This window comes from Cucurbita maxima, unplaced genomic scaffold (genome assembly GCF_002738345.1).
Source record: "Cucurbita maxima cultivar Rimu unplaced genomic scaffold, Cmax_1.0 Cma_Scf00005, whole genome shotgun sequence".
NCBI classification, from domain to species: domain Eukaryota; kingdom Viridiplantae; phylum Streptophyta; class Magnoliopsida; order Cucurbitales; family Cucurbitaceae; genus Cucurbita; species Cucurbita maxima.
In genome coordinates, this window is record NW_019272021.1 from 5,197,791 (window position 1) to 5,213,079 (window position 15,289).

Consider the following 15,289-nt stretch of genomic DNA (forward strand, 5'->3'; position numbering starts at 1 on the left):
AAAAAAAAAAAAAAAAAAAAAAAAACTATGGCCAGAAATGAATTAATTTATATTTTAAATAAAATTTATTATTAAAATAGGTTTCAAAAATCGGATCGGTTGACTTTCACTTTAAATTCATGACATCACATACGTTATATTTGATTCTTTCCAAATATACTTTTAAAAAAAATAAGATTCCTTATAATAAAAATAATAATAAATGGAAGATTCCATATGTTACTAATTATTCAAACTTCACGTCCACGTCACTGATTATATCTCTCTTCAAAAGGCTTTATTAAATAATTCATAAATTAAATCACTCTTTATATTTATATTTTATTTCATGTAATTTCGTATAATTTCACTAAATCTTAAATTTAATAATTCTACTTTTAAATTTGAAGTTAATTTTTATTTGAATTTCTTATCAATAATAATAACTACACAAATTTCAATTAAGCCTAAATCATTTAATATTTAGATTGATTATCTAAAATGTATTAAACTTTTTTTTAGAGAAAAAAATACACAAATGAGAAAGCATAATGACTTTAAATCACTTAATTAGTGATAATAAATTTTGTTAATTAATAATTAGAGTTGACCCATTTATATCTATAGATTCACGCAACTTTTTTAATTCGTTGATATTTATTATTTTTCGTTGGTATATAATTTTTATTATTTCAACCTATTATTTTAAATATATACTCGTCTTTGTCTATTTATTTTAAAATATAATTTTAATATACAATTAAAGTAATTATATATTGTATCACACGATGTGATATCACATGTTGGTTGAAGAGAGAACAGAATATTCTTTATAAAGGTATGAAAACCTCTCCTCAATTTCTTTATTTGACATTTTGGGTCGTTTCAATTTCTTTATTTGCACTAATAATTGACGAGGCTAATATAATTATTTTCCCTTTTTATATTTTCATTTTTTAATAAATTTTAAGAATTATTTTTACACGTGGAGACGAGTAATCTCTTCATCTCACAATTTTGGGATGAATAAGGTTTTCTAGTCTTCACTCCTATGTCTATTTCAATTTGTACTCTCACGAAGCAAAAATATAATAATTAATATTAATATTATAATATAACTATCAACCATTTATTTACTATTATAATAATAATAATATATAATTGGACAGTTGGATGAAGAATATAATTAAAAATGCTTAATTCATTTATAAAAATGAAAACTTATTATTGTATTACTTATTTATAATTAAAAGGTCAGATTATTTTTATAAATTCATTTAGACAATTATTAAAATTCATCCGTAAATAATAAAAACTTAAAATGGAAGGGTATATTATTCGTAAATATTTTAATAATGAATAACAAATTATATTTATTTGATTAAATTTATTTTAAAAATGTAACTTAATATAAATAAAATAATAGTAATAATTAATTATTTAAAATTCAGTAAGGCAATAATATTAATTTTTTGAGAAATGAAATCATAATTTAATAATATTATTTTTTGAAAATAACGAAAATATAATTTAATAATTATTTTTTACAGAAATCACATATTTGCAATATAATTTATTTGATTATGCTACGTCCGCTACATATCCGTCCTATAAATGAGGAGCAATAGCATAACCGAAGTGCCATATCTTCTGTGCCCTTTCTTCTTCCTCTAAACAATGGACTCAGGGTTCTGCGCCGGCCATCTCGCGGAGCTCTTAGGTCCCAACACCACCAACGCCACCGGCGCTGCAAATTTCATCTGCGACCAATTTACCACCATCACCAACAACTTCTCCGACACCAAAAACGCCCTCGATAACACCTACCTCCTCTTCTCCGCGTACCTCGTCTTCTCTATGCAACTCGGCTTCGCCATGCTTTGCGCCGGCTCCGTCCGCGCCAAAAACACCATGAACATCATGCTCACCAACGTCCTCGACGCCGCCGCTGGAGGCCTCTTCTACTACCTCTTCGGCTACGCATTTGCCTTCGGATCCCCTTCCAATGGCTTCATCGGCCGCCATAACTTTGGCCTCAGTTCCTTCCCCACCTCCACCGCTGATTACAGTTTCTTCCTCTACCAGTGGGCGTTTGCGATTGCCGCCGCTGGGATTACCAGTGGATCTATTGCTGAGCGGACTCAATTCGTCGCTTATTTGATTTATTCCTCTGTTTTGACTGGATTTGTTTATCCTGTGGTTTCTCACTGGTTCTGGTCCCCTGATGGTTGGGCTGGGGCTATGAAATCGGGAGGCGGATTGTTGTTCGGATCGGGAGTTATCGATTTCGCTGGCTCCGGCGTCGTCCATATGGTTGGGGGAATTGCAGGTCTCTGGGGCGCGTTGATCGAGGGGCCGAGAATCGGTCGATTTGACCACACGGGCCAGTCCGTAGCTATGCGAGGGCACAGCGCCTCTTTAGTCGTTCTCGGGACTTTCATGCTCTGGTTCGGATGGTACGGTTTCAATCCAGGTTCGTTCGCGAAGATTCTCGTCCCGTACACCACCGGGAACTTCTACGGCCAATGGAGTGCCGTCGGACGGACAGCGGTTACCACCACACTCGCCGGATGCACGGCGGCACTCACCACACTCTTCGGGAAGAGATTCCTCTCAGGACACTGGAACGTGACGGACGTTTGCAACGGACTCCTCGGCGGATTCGCCGCCATCACAGCCGGCTGCTCCGTCGTCGAACCGTGGGCGTCAATCATCTGCGGCTTCGTAGCCGCCCTCGTACTAATAACCTGCAACCACATCGCCGAGAAGGCGAAGTACGATGATCCGCTAGAAGCCGCCCAGCTTCACGGCGGCTGCGGCGCGTGGGGAGTGATATTCACAGCGCTATTCGCAACCAAGGAGTACGTGGCGGAGGTGTACGGCGGATCTCAACGACCTTACGGACTTCTAATGGGCGGCGGCGGGAGGTTACTTGCAGCGCATTTGATACAGATTGTGGTGATTGTAGGGTGGGTGAGCGGGACGATGGGGCCATTGTTCTTTGTTCTTCACAAACTGAAGCTTCTGAGAATCTCTAGTGAAGATGAAATGGCGGGGATGGATCTGACCCGCCATGGGGGATTTGCTTACACATATCATGATGAAGATGAAGCGCAGAAAAGGGGAATTCAGTTGAGCAGAGTGGAACCAAAATCTGCAACCCCCATTGTACACTAAATTTCTCCGGTAGTTTCAGTTTTGATTTTTGCTGCAAAATTTGGTGGATTTTAATTGCTTAGTTTCAGTTCTTAGCAACAAGTTTGTATATGGGGAAATGACAATGAAGACTCAAAAATCTGTATCATGTGCTTTCTTTATTCTCCTCACTATAATCTATAATATCACACATTGTTAAAATCTATATCTAATATAGCATTTTAAAGTCTTGGCAAATCTCGAAAATAAAAGTCTAGCTTTTGTAAGTCTAGCCTCGAACGGTTATAATTGATATCAGAACAAGACATGGATCGGTGTGCCAACCAAAAGAAATCGAAGAAGAGTAAAAAAGATTTATACTCATTAGTAAAATATATATATATATTTAATTGTTAGTTTGAAATATTGAATTTTGAATTTTTAGGAAATAATACGTTATATTATATTAATAAAATATTATTTAATTTGTATTAGTAATTTACATTGAATCTTCTATTAAAAAATTTGAATAATATTAAATTATATATAAAGAAAATAAATAAAAAAAATAGGAAATTGGTGCATTCATTAAATTCGAGTGCCCATACAGCTGTAAAAAGTTTGGCCTGTATAATCTGAACTGTCGTTACGCTAAATTTCCAAGGTTGAAGGAAATTCGGTATATAATTAATATAAGAAAACGTGGCGTATCGTGATAGGTTAATAGTGTTTCAGAGCTGGCATTTCTTCTTCTGGCTTACAAATTTGTTTTTCTTATTTAATTATTTTAGTAACCAACCCAATCACATTTTCATTATTTTTTTTTTTCATCCAAAATTTATATTTTTTTCAAACCAAATTTAATATAAAAACAAAGTTAATAAATGTTAGACGAACACGATTCTCCACAATGGTATGATATTGTCCACTTTGAGCATAAGTGGTTATGGCTTTGCTTTGGGCTTCCCTAAAAGTCTCACACCAATTAGTATTCCTCACTTATAAACCCATGATCATTCCCTAAATTAGCTACGTGGAACTTTCATCATCCAACAATAAAAACCCTTATATAACTTATAACTTAGTTGATTAAGATGTATATAAAAAATTCACATCTTCAAAATCTCAATTACAGTAAAGAGAGTTGGGGTTGTGAAGGAACGATTAAAAAATAGTATACTATGAGCAACATAATTATGATATAAGGTTGGTAGGAACTTAAGTACACTACTAGTAAATATTGTTTTTTATTTAAGCTTTTCTTCTCAGAGCTTCCCATCAAAATTTTAAAACAAGTCTACGAGGAATTTCCAATTCTTTATAAGAAATGTTTTGTTCCCTTATTCAACAAAGGTAGGATCTCACATGATCAACGATTTGAATACCCAGATACCCGAATCTTGATTCAGTTAGTTAAAGGGGCTAATCAACCAACAAATTGAAAATCTCGTATTAAGAAATTTACGAGCTAGACTCTAAATCCTAAACCCTAAACTTATTAAAACATGTCTATTTCAGCTTGATTTAACTAGTTAATTAAGATATATATCATTGACTAAGAGATAAGAGGTTTGAATTTTTCACCAAACATACGTAAAACTCGAAAAAGAAAAAAAAAAATTAAGCATTTGATGGAGGAATATTTTTGTTACCAATTCAAGAGTCCCAACATTTAAGTAAAATTGACATTTTCCTAATTTAGCTTTGGCATAAATGAATGTTTATATATATATTATTGTATAGTTGTATGTGGGAGGGAGACCCACTTTTCAAAACCGAATTAATTACACAATGCCAAATAAATAATAAGTAAAACAATTTAGATTAGCCTTAGGTGTTCAATAATGGAAAAAAAAAATAATAAATAGGAGTCTATTACTTAATTTTAAATAGGAGAGAAATTAAAATTTCCAATATTAAAAAAGAATTAAGATAATTTTCTAATTATATTTTAATAAATTAAACCACCACTAAATTTGAAATTTAAGTTGATAAATTAGAATAAAAGAAACCTTTAATTAACAAATAATTATCAACTTAGATCTTCCTTGGGAGGAAAACATATTATTTTATATTAAAAAAAAATTATGTTATATTTATTTTTAAATACTTATTATGTATTAGAAAAAGAAATGCCCATATATTTGCCTTATAGTTTAAAATTTATTTCATTTTAATCCTTACATTTTTAAATATATATTTTATCAAATCTAATAAAAAAACAATAATAAATCTATTGTATGTGGAGGATATTGGATAAAACGTCACCGTTTTGGATATTGGGGCCGGTGGAAAAATGGGTTTATTTTGTTCACGGGCAAGAATTTAGGGCCACAAAAGAAAAAAAGTATTAATAGAAGGGTTAAAAGGCAAAAAAAATGAAAGGGATCTCTCTCTCCACACGTCTCCTTTATGAATCACATGTTTAAGCCTTGGGCTTATTTTATTTTATTTTTTATTGAAAATAGAAAATTAAATGAATAATTATTAAAATAAACTTTTATATAATATTTTAAAATTAATTAGTTTATAAGCGGATGGTTGAATTAACAAGATTTTAGCTTTAGTGTAAATTTTAGATAATATATATATATATATATATATTATAATTAAATGAAAACATATGAGAATACATGTTTTATTATTATTTTTAAATATATATTTAACGAATTTTTAAATAAAAAATTATGGGAGATTAAAATTTTAAGATTTACAGCTTTTTCTTTCTTTTTTTATTTTTTATTTTTTATTTTGCTTCAAAATTAAGTGAAAATTTTAATATATATATATTTTTAAAAAAGCAGAGGAAGTACACGTAACACGCAAGTGGCCAACGTGTCAATAAGAAATTGGTTTGAAAACCAAGCTGGAAAGCCAATTTCTTGGAAACTTCTAGTAAGGGAAAATCTTACCGTCCATCTTCACGTGCATCGAGTGATCGCTGCCGTCGCCTACTCCACTGGTCCGCGTTGCCGCCACGTGTCTTGAGCGACACGTGTTGCAATATTGACGGGTTAATACTAGATTTCTCTTTATCCGACTCGAACGCTATATATATATGTGGAACCGATTGAGCCTTGAAGTAAGAAATTTCAAATTGCCGTACACGAATCTAAAAAGAACAAGAACGGATTACGAGTTTCTTCCTTGTTCGTAGAGATTAGAATTTAGATTTTGGTTTCCATTTGAATTTGATTAACTTTCTCGTTTGATTTTATTGGATATGGCGTTCAGCATCACTCATCAGATTGGAGCGCTCGCCGGAACGCCGGTGACTTCAGAAATGAGTAACGGCGCGTCCGGTGAAGCGACAGCGGCAGTGAATGCGGCGGTGTTGAGGAAGTCACCGGCGTCTGCTCTAAGATGCAGAGTGCAGAGGACGGACGGAGTAGACGCGCTATCGCCGCCATTGAGTCCGTGCAGATCGCCGGTGCTGGGAGGGATACGGCCAGATTTGTCGGTGGCGTGCCAAGCATTTGCGACCGAGGTGGCGGCTCCGACGGAAGTGAAGGAGTACAAAGAAGGAGGTGAGAGAGGGAAGGGGAAAGGAGTTCCGGTTTACGTGATGATGCCATTGGATAGCGTGACGATGGGGAATACGGTGAATCGGAGGAAGGCGATGAACGCGAGTTTACAGGCTCTGAAAAGCGCCGGAGTGGAGGGGATAATGATGGATGTGTGGTGGGGATTGGTGGAGAGAGACTCGCCTGGTTCGTACAACTGGGGCGGCTATACAGAGCTCTTAGAAATGGCCAAAAAACACGGCCTCAAAGTCCAAGCCGTTATGTCCTTTCATCAATGCGGCGGCAACGTTGGGGACTCCGTCACGTAAGCGCCTTTACCTTTTTCCATCTTCGTTTACTTTTCAAGATTCGTATAATAACAGTTTAGTTAGGCATTTGCTAAGTGTTTGCTGGGGAAGGAACTCTTCGCCAAACTGGTAATGTTAATCAATCGCCATTGAACCTGAAGATTGAACTTCCATGGATCCTGTTATTGTTCATATTTTGCTTTAATCTACTCAGTTCCTTTATTGTGTACTTTCCCCTTAGTTCATGAACAGTAAATTAGCTGAGCCAGAAATTGATTCTTGGAATTAGGGCACTCGATAGAGGAAAATATGAAGTTTAGGGATTAGAACATATATTTAGCCCATTGGATTTGGTATGATCAATCTAGGAAGCCACTGCTCCTTGGCTGGGAATGTGTCACACTTCTGTCTTCTGCAGTGCTAATTTTTGGGGGAGATTTGGAAATGATATGGTGTTCTTTCTTATCTGTATGCAGTATTCCTTTACCTAAATGGGTAGTGGAAGAGATTGATAAAGATCCAGATCTTGCGTACACTGATCAATGGGGGAGAAGGAATTATGAATACATATCGTTGGGATGCGACAACCTCCCTGTTCTTAAAGGCCGAACTCCCGTCCAATGCTATGCAGATTTCATGCGTGCTTTCAAGGATAATTTCAAGCACCTTCTTGGTGACACCATTGTGGTAAAATCCTCGTTCATTTCCATCTGCTTTATCTGCAACTTGTTTATATGAAATGGCTTTCTTGATTGATGTGAACAGTAGCTGAATTGTCTGGATTGGTTTAGGAAATCCAAGTGGGAATGGGCCCTGCTGGTGAGCTCCGTTATCCATCCTACCCTGAGCAAAATGGGACATGGAAATTTCCAGGAATTGGAGCCTTCCAATGCTTTGATAAGGTAAGCTTTAACTTCCTGCCTCTTCATCTTCTACAGAAGATAGTTAATGTTTCGCTTGTTATTAGAAATTGAACATGTTAGATATGGTTTGTTTTCCAAGCAAATACTGATGGTATTAGTTCTTTGAGTTTGGTGGTAGAGTTTGGAATCTATAGTTATTGACTACAAATCTCCACGATGATGTGATATTGTCCACTTTGAACTTCCGCTTTTATAGTTTGGTTTTTGTTTTCCCAAAAGAGAAGCATTTTCTAAATTAGTCAACGTGAGACTACCCTCCTAACAATCCTCCATTCGAACAAAGTACAACGTAGAGCCTCCCCTAAGGCTTATGGAGCTTTCGAACAGTCTCTCCGGACTCGACTCCTTCTCTATTACCATGTTAGGAATCACGACTCTCTACAATGATATGATATTGTCAACTTTGAGCATAAGCTTTCATAGCTTTGATTTGGGCTTTCCCCAAAAGGCCTCATACCAACAGAGATGTATTCCTTACTTATAAATCGATGATCATTTCATAAATTAGTCGACGTAGAACTTCCTCTCAACCATACTCGTTTGGTTAGTTTTAGTGTAACATTTGTGTTGGTATGTGCAGTACATGCTGAGTAGTCTAAAAGCTGCTGCTGAAGCTTATGGTAAACCTGAATGGGGAGTTACAGGCCCAACTGATGCCGGAAGCTACAACAACTGGCCAGAAGACACCCCATTTTTTCGTAAAGACGGCGGTGGCTGGAATTCGACTTACGGTGAGTTCTTCCTCTCCTGGTACTCCCAAATGCTGTTAGCTCATGGCGAGAGAATCCTCATGGCGGCCACCTCAACCTTTGAGAACACTGGCGTCAAGATGTCAGTGAAGATTGCCGGAATCCATTGGCATTACGGGCACCGCTCACATGCCCCTGAGCTCACAGCAGGCTACTACAATACCCGATTCCGTGATGGATATCTCCCAATTGCTCAAATGCTTGCCCGCCATGGCGCCATCTTCAACTTCACCTGCATTGAGATGCGCGACCACGAGCAGCCACAGGACGCCCTCTGTGCCCCTGAGAAGCTGGTCCGGCAGGTAGCTCTAGCCACACACAAAGCCCAAGTCCCTCTTGCAGGGGAAAATGCTCTGCCACGCTATGATGAGTCCGCCCATGGGCAGATCTTGCAAGCTTCCTCCTTCATCGGCGAGGGGGATTCAGAGGAGACTGAGATGTGTGCGTTCACATATCTGAGAATGAATCCACACCTGTTTGAGGCAGAGAATTGGAGAAGATTTGTGGCGTTTGTGAAGAAGATGAAGGAAGGGAAGAACCCAGACAAGTGTTGGGAGCAGTTGGAGAGGGAAGCTGAGCATTTTGTTCATGTTACTCAACCTCTGGTACAAGAGGCTGCTGTTGCTCTCATGCACTAGAAGAAGAAAAAGGAAGGTTTCATTATTATAGTGTTGTAAACTCCATAGTTGATGAACAGGTTCAACAATGGAGGCTTGGTCTGGTCTGGTCTCAGCTCTGCGTTTTCTGTAGCTCTCTGGTTTTTAGTATGATGTAGCTATGGAAAAAAGAGGAACTCGTAATTTCTATCCTCAGATTTCTACATTAAAATCATATTTGTAATCTTAACTTTTAGCTAGTTTCACTTTAGTTTCGATAAATTTACCCTAAATTTTAATTTTAATATCGACTAAATATATATTTTTTAGTTTTTAATGTCACAATCAATTTAAACATAACTCACATTAATGGTTATTAAGTCTGATAATTCAACAGTTATGCTATGATAAATTTACTTTAAATTTTAATTTTAATATCGACTAAATATATATTTTTTAGTTTTTAATATCACAATCAATTTAAATATAACTCACATTAATGGTTATTAAGTCTGATAATTCAACTGGTCATTATGCTATGAGGAGCACGAGTTATAGTGAGTGAGGCCCTAATCCACAACGCTTTATCACGTATATCTTATGATAGTTACAACTTACAACTTTCTTTCACGTATATCTTGTGATAGTCTTCACTTTTACCATCTTTTTCGAAGGAAAAAAAAAAAAAAAATAGCTTGGTTTTCCTTATAAGTTTCAGTTTGATTTAATGTTCTAGTGCTACATTAAACTAAAGTTTATAATGTGAATGAGCATTTTACGAGGCAAAATCATACTCCGTCAAATCATATACTATATAAATATTCATGAAACTGACATTTTAATTTGGATATGGACATTCTGAGGTTTGATCTGACGAAAGCATCTATCATCTTCATAAATTTAATGAATGGTGTGTTCAAAGAGCTTCACGACGTTTGTGATTGTATCCATATATGACATATTGGTGTTCGGAGATGAAGTCTTAGTGAATCGAGCTAAAGTGAAAGCAATGACCAAGTGACTTCACTCTACTACTATCACTAAGCTACATAGTTCTTAAGTTTGATCGGATATCAATCACAAATTTCTCTAAGATAGTCACCCCATAAAATTAGTTTTTTTTCAAGTTAATTAGAAGAATAAATATTTTAGGAAAATAATATCCGCAACAACTCTAAACAAACCCTATTTCCTGGTATCAAATTCGCCTCAAAGTTCATGACATGAGACAATAATTTGTGAAAATAATGAAAGATTTGAAGAATGTGGAGGAAGAAGAAGAAACCCTTATATCCATTGATATCTATCTTGTTTTGGCACACCCTCTTAGGAGCTTTGGATTAAGAACAATTTAAAGGGGTTGTAATTGTGAGAGCATAGATCCAATACAAAGAATGAGAAGAAGCAAAGGATGATACGTGTAAATCTTGATATCTACAATACAATTTGGCAAAGGAATAATGGTTTCTCTCTTACATTTCTCAAATCTCAAGAACCCTAAATCCTACCTAACTTCACATTCCATTTCATCCCACACCAATACCAATACTTTCATTCATTAATACTCATTTCTTTAGTGGAATCAATGTTTCAGTCTCGTATACCTATGAAACATAGCTGGAGGGGAGTGACCATGAATAGTAACAATAAAATAAAAGAGTAATTTATGTCATTTCTGATCTATCGGTAAGAATCTTCTACTAACTACAACTACGAGAGAGAAAAATATAGATAGTGAAAATTTTGAGTTTTAAGTTGTAAAAAATTTAGTAGTGGTCGAACTATTAGTGAACATGTCTAACACTTCCTAGCTTCATACACCCTATTTAATGTGATAACAAGACATGTTACTCGATCAAACTTAAACTTTAGATATGAAACACCAAAACTCTTTGAAATGAAACGAGTTGAAACTTGATATCAATAATGATGTTCGATATTTTATTGGTTAGAGTTCTAAAAACCTTAATAATGAGTTACATTTAATATCCATTTTATCCGACTAGAATCTACCTAAAACTTTATGTAAATTTTTGGGAGGATGAAATGATAATGATTCTTTACTTATTCTTCAAATCCCTAAAGCAAGCAAGGTAAGGGTTATGAAAACTAAAGAAATTAGGAGGGTTAGAGCTGAACCCAAATCACTAACTAAAATATGTTTGCATGGAAAAGATAACACAAATTGGTGAGAATAATGTGTACTCAGTTCCCAAGTTTCCAATAATATTTTGCACGTGCATTTCCTCTTTTTTTTCAACTTTACTAATATAATATATTGCATATTTATTCTCATGTATTGTTCTTCCATTTCTTGAAGTTTATAAGAAAGAAAAAAAAAACGAACACCCCCAAAACCTTCCAAATTACTATATTACCCTTGTCCTTTTCGAAAATGTAAGAGTGAAATTTATTAAGTATGCTGAATGCAAATTGAGACATGAAACAGTGCGACAATGACCTGTTTCATGTCACCACTAAATCGTACCCAAGTCCTAATTTCAACATTCTAATAGATACCCAAATTTGAAACGCTTACGATAAATCAAGGGTAATATTGTAATGTTTGGTGGGGGTATTTTAGCCCACTTATTTAATTTTGTTCTTACACTAATTAACCTTATTCAAGCCAAAAATGGTAGAGATATTGTTGTGAATCAAAACTCAAGCAATTCCAATTCAACAAGAACAAAGTTTTTGCATGGTGGTTTCAAATTCCAATAGAATTTCAATGAGCAACCCAAGGTGGAAAAAATTGAATCTTCAAATTTAAATTAAAAAAAAAAAAAAAAAAAGGCCTCGATTTTGAGTAATCTTGAAATAATGATATGAAAATTTTACGCATTAATTCATAATCTCAAGTTGCTTCCTTGAGAGACTCTCCACAATATTTGGTCACTAAGTAGCCACCAAACCACACTTAATCCTTATCTTTCTCTTCTCCTTCTAATATCTCATTACCTTCCAATTTTTTAACCAAAATCTCATTTGATAATCACTAAACATATGGGTTTGATTGAATCAGACAAAATAAATGGTTTGGAGCTCAGAAGAAAGAGACCACAAAGTTTATAATTTTTTTTTCCCCCAAATTTACATCACATGCTATTCTCTCTCATTTGGCTCAAAAACTCATCTATTTAAGCCCTTCCAACGCCACCTTCCCCTTCAACTCTCTCCAACTTCAAAAAAAGTACATTACAGTCTCTTCTATTTGTTCTGTTTTCTCTTCCCCTTTCCCTCCTAAGTCTGTCTTAATAAGAGAGAAATATAGATATGATGCATAGTACCTGTATCAGTATTCCTCCATTGCCTCAGACCATTGATGGTAATGACTTCTTTGATCACCGGTGCGTATGGGTCAATGGACCGGTGATCGTCGGAGCAGGGCCTTCAGGATTGTCTGTAGCAGCTGCTCTAAAACAACAAGGTGTCCCCTTTGTTGTTGTCGACCGTGCCGACTGCATTGCCTCTCTTTGGCAGCACCGGACGTATGATCGTCTTAAACTTCACCTTCCAAAGAAATTCTGTCAGCTTCCTAACTTCCCTTTCCCTGAGGACTTTCCTGCATACCCTTCCAAGTTTCAGTTCATTTCGTACTTGGAATCCTATGCCAACCATTTTGATATAACCCCACGTTTCAATGAGACTGTTCAGTCAGCCAAGTATGATGAAACTTTTGGCCTCTGGCGAGTCAATACCCTTTCATTGAGTCCAAAGCCAACCCAGGTTGAGTACATTTGTCGGTGGCTTGTCGTTGCCACCGGTGAGAATGCCGAGAAGGTCATGCCGGAGTTTGAAGGGATGGAGGAGTTTGGTGGCCATGTTATGCATGCTTGTGAGTACAAATCCGGTGAGGCTTACCATGGGAAACGGGTGCTTGTCGTCGGGTGTGGGAACTCCGGCATGGAAATCTCACTTGATCTTTGTAACCATGATGCCAAGCCATCCATGGTGGTTCGAAGCTCGGTGAGTCAACTTAAGTTACATCAAATAACTCAAATTAACTCACTTCAAATGTAGACTAAGTGAAGTCAATCAACTCTAAAAGCATTGAAACTTCTAAAAGTTTAAGCTTTTGGTTTCAGTTCTATCTAAAGATGAAGCTTTCTGTGTCAAATTCACAGAATCATCCGCAACATTGAGCAATAACTTAGCAGTTACGCAATTTTTGTTGATCTGCAGGTTCATGTATTGCCAAGAGAAATACTTAGAAAATCAACTTTTGAAGTAGCAAGTTCACTGATGAAATGGCTGCCACTTCATATAGTGGACAAGATGCTGTTGGCCATTGCCAGACTTGTTCTTGGGAACATTGAGAAGTATGGACTTAAAAGGCCATCAATGGGGCCTTTCCAGCTGAAGAATGCCACTGGCAAGACGCCAGTGTTGGATATTGGAGCACTGCAGAAGATAAAGGCCGGCGAGATCAAGGTGGTGGCCGGAATCAAAAAATTTCAGCGAGGTGCGGTGGAGCTGGTCAATGGAGAAGTTGTGGAGATTGATTCTGTAATTCTAGCCACTGGCTATCGCAGCAATGTTCCATCTTGGCTCAAGGTAAGCAAGTTTTTTAACAACTTTTTGTAAGTTCTAAAATTTGGAATTCTTTTTCCCCATTATGAATTGGGCTCTTGTTTTAAAGTCCCTTCAGTCCTTTCAAAATTGTATCCAACTTCGAGGGCTCCTCTGTCCTAAATGCTTTCTAAAACTATCAGTGTTTGATCGTACAGGAAAATGAGTTCTTTTCCAGTGATGGGATTCCAAAAAGTCCATTACCAAATGGGTGGAAAGGCAAGGCTGGACTTTATGCTGTTGGGTTCACAAGAAGAGGCTTATCAGGAGCTTCATTAGACGCCATTAATGTAGCTCAGGACATAGCCAAGAGCTGGAATGAAGAAACAAAACAGACGAGCAAATCAGTGGCAGCTCGCCATAGAAGATGCATCTCACATTTCTAACACAAAAGGGCTGCCTTTAGCTTGTGAAGAACAGTAGTCAACAAAACACAAACAAACAAGAATCCAAAAGAAACACATTAGAGCCCTCTCCCCCTCTAGGAAAATTCTAATACCCAACACAGCAAATAAAGGAAGATGATGCTCATTGTTTTCCTCTTTTTTCCTATTGACTCTCTTTCTGGATCTACCTTGTAATTCTAATTGAAATCGTTCTTTCCTATCTGTTGTAAATCCAACATAAGGTGGACTACCTAGAAAGCGGTAAGAAATTTCAATTAATGGGCTCCACAGTGGATCCACAATGAGTCCAGGAACAAAAATGTGGCTCCTCAGGTCCATGATTCCCCAACATAACAAAAATCTCCACCAGGGGATCCCAGTCTTGGTCTCACAATGAAGAAAAAAAGGTTTCAGGGTTTTCTGTCTCCATGTTGCTTTGCACATGGTTTGAACAGAGAAGTCTAAACCTTATCTTAGTTACATGAGAGAACAAATCTCTCTTACCACTACAACTTTTTAACTGTAATAAAGTTCTCAACATTCAGACCAATCAGTACCTGCTGCTAATTGCTTATGCTCTTTCTTCTTTACACTGCTTGAAATCAAGAATCCATATGCATTCTTTCTCCATTATACACCTAACTGAAACGTATAGCAAGTCAAACATCCAAAATTCAGAGCCAATGTTCGGCTGTGATCTTGTAAGACAACAGCATAATAAAATGAGCTATAACAAAACAAGCTGCACATAAGGTTGACATTGTGAACGGGAATGTTTTGTGTTCCAGAACAGAGTTTAAGACTAAGGATGTAACAGCCCAAGTCCAAGCTCAAGCCCACTGCTAGTAGATATTGTCTATTTTGGCCCGTTACGTATCGTCATCAGTCTCACAGTTTTAAAACGCATCTACTAGGAGAGGTTTCCACCCCCTTATAAGGAATGTTTCGTTCCTCTCTCCAACTAATGTGGGAACGAAGCATTCCTTATAAGAAACCTCTCTTTAGAAGACGCGTTTTAAAAACTTTGAGGGGAAGTCTAAAGGGAAAGTCCAAAGAGGACAATATTTATTAGCGGAGGGCTTGAGCTGTTACAAAGAAGAAGGACAATTCACCTGTGAGGAGGGTAATGGAGAAGACA

The 15,289-nt window shown here is 36.5% G+C and overlaps 3 protein-coding genes across 3 annotated transcripts; all 3 read left to right on the forward strand.

Moving 5' to 3' along the window:
- Positions 1–1,597: 1,597 nt before the first annotated feature.
- On the forward strand, positions 1,598–3,292 carry LOC111479693 (ammonium transporter 1 member 1-like). The gene has a single exon (XM_023124505.1). It carries the CDS (start codon positions 1,657–1,659, stop codon positions 3,154–3,156), a length of 1,500 nt encoding a protein of 499 aa, XP_022980273.1. The 5' UTR covers positions 1,598–1,656; the 3' UTR covers positions 3,157–3,292.
- A 2,909-nt stretch (positions 3,293–6,201) lies between these two features.
- On the forward strand, positions 6,202–9,471 carry LOC111479682 (beta-amylase 1, chloroplastic-like). Its single transcript, XM_023124494.1, has 4 exons — positions 6,202–6,942; positions 7,402–7,612; positions 7,717–7,827; positions 8,429–9,471. Exons 1-4 carry the CDS (start codon positions 6,338–6,340, stop codon positions 9,233–9,235), a joined length of 1,734 nt encoding a protein of 577 aa, XP_022980262.1. The 5' UTR covers positions 6,202–6,337; the 3' UTR covers positions 9,236–9,471.
- Positions 9,472–12,336: 2,865 nt separating this feature from the next.
- On the forward strand, positions 12,337–15,019 carry LOC111479822 (probable indole-3-pyruvate monooxygenase YUCCA3). The gene is made up of 3 exons (XM_023124690.1): positions 12,337–13,162; positions 13,379–13,750; positions 13,924–15,019. The coding sequence occupies exons 1-3, from the start codon at positions 12,470–12,472 to the stop codon at positions 14,149–14,151; spliced, it is 1,293 nt and encodes a 430-aa protein (XP_022980458.1). The 5' UTR covers positions 12,337–12,469; the 3' UTR covers positions 14,152–15,019.
- Positions 15,020–15,289: the final 270 nt, after the last annotated feature.

What these genes read in the sequence shown, in the direction of transcription:
- LOC111479693 (XM_023124505.1), top strand. Translation starts at nt 1,657, where the DNA reads ATGGACTCAGGGTTCTGCGCCGGCCATCTCGCGGAGCTCTTAGGTCCC.
- LOC111479682 (XM_023124494.1), top strand. Translation starts at nt 6,338, where the DNA reads ATGGCGTTCAGCATCACTCATCAGATTGGAGCGCTCGCCGGAACGCCG. An exon ending in AACGTTGGGGACTCCGTCAC is followed by an intron (nt 6,943 to 7,401) that starts GTAAGCGCCTTT and finishes ATCTGTATGCAG; the next exon opens with TATTCCTTTACCTAAATGGG. An exon ending in TTCTTGGTGACACCATTGTG is followed by an intron (nt 7,613 to 7,716) that starts GTAAAATCCTCG and finishes GGATTGGTTTAG; the next exon opens with GAAATCCAAGTGGGAATGGG.
- LOC111479822 (XM_023124690.1), top strand. Translation starts at nt 12,470, where the DNA reads ATGATGCATAGTACCTGTATCAGTATTCCTCCATTGCCTCAGACCATT. An exon ending in CCATGGTGGTTCGAAGCTCG is followed by an intron (nt 13,163 to 13,378) that starts GTGAGTCAACTT and finishes GTTGATCTGCAG; the next exon opens with GTTCATGTATTGCCAAGAGA. An exon ending in ATGTTCCATCTTGGCTCAAG is followed by an intron (nt 13,751 to 13,923) that starts GTAAGCAAGTTT and finishes TTGATCGTACAG; the next exon opens with GAAAATGAGTTCTTTTCCAG.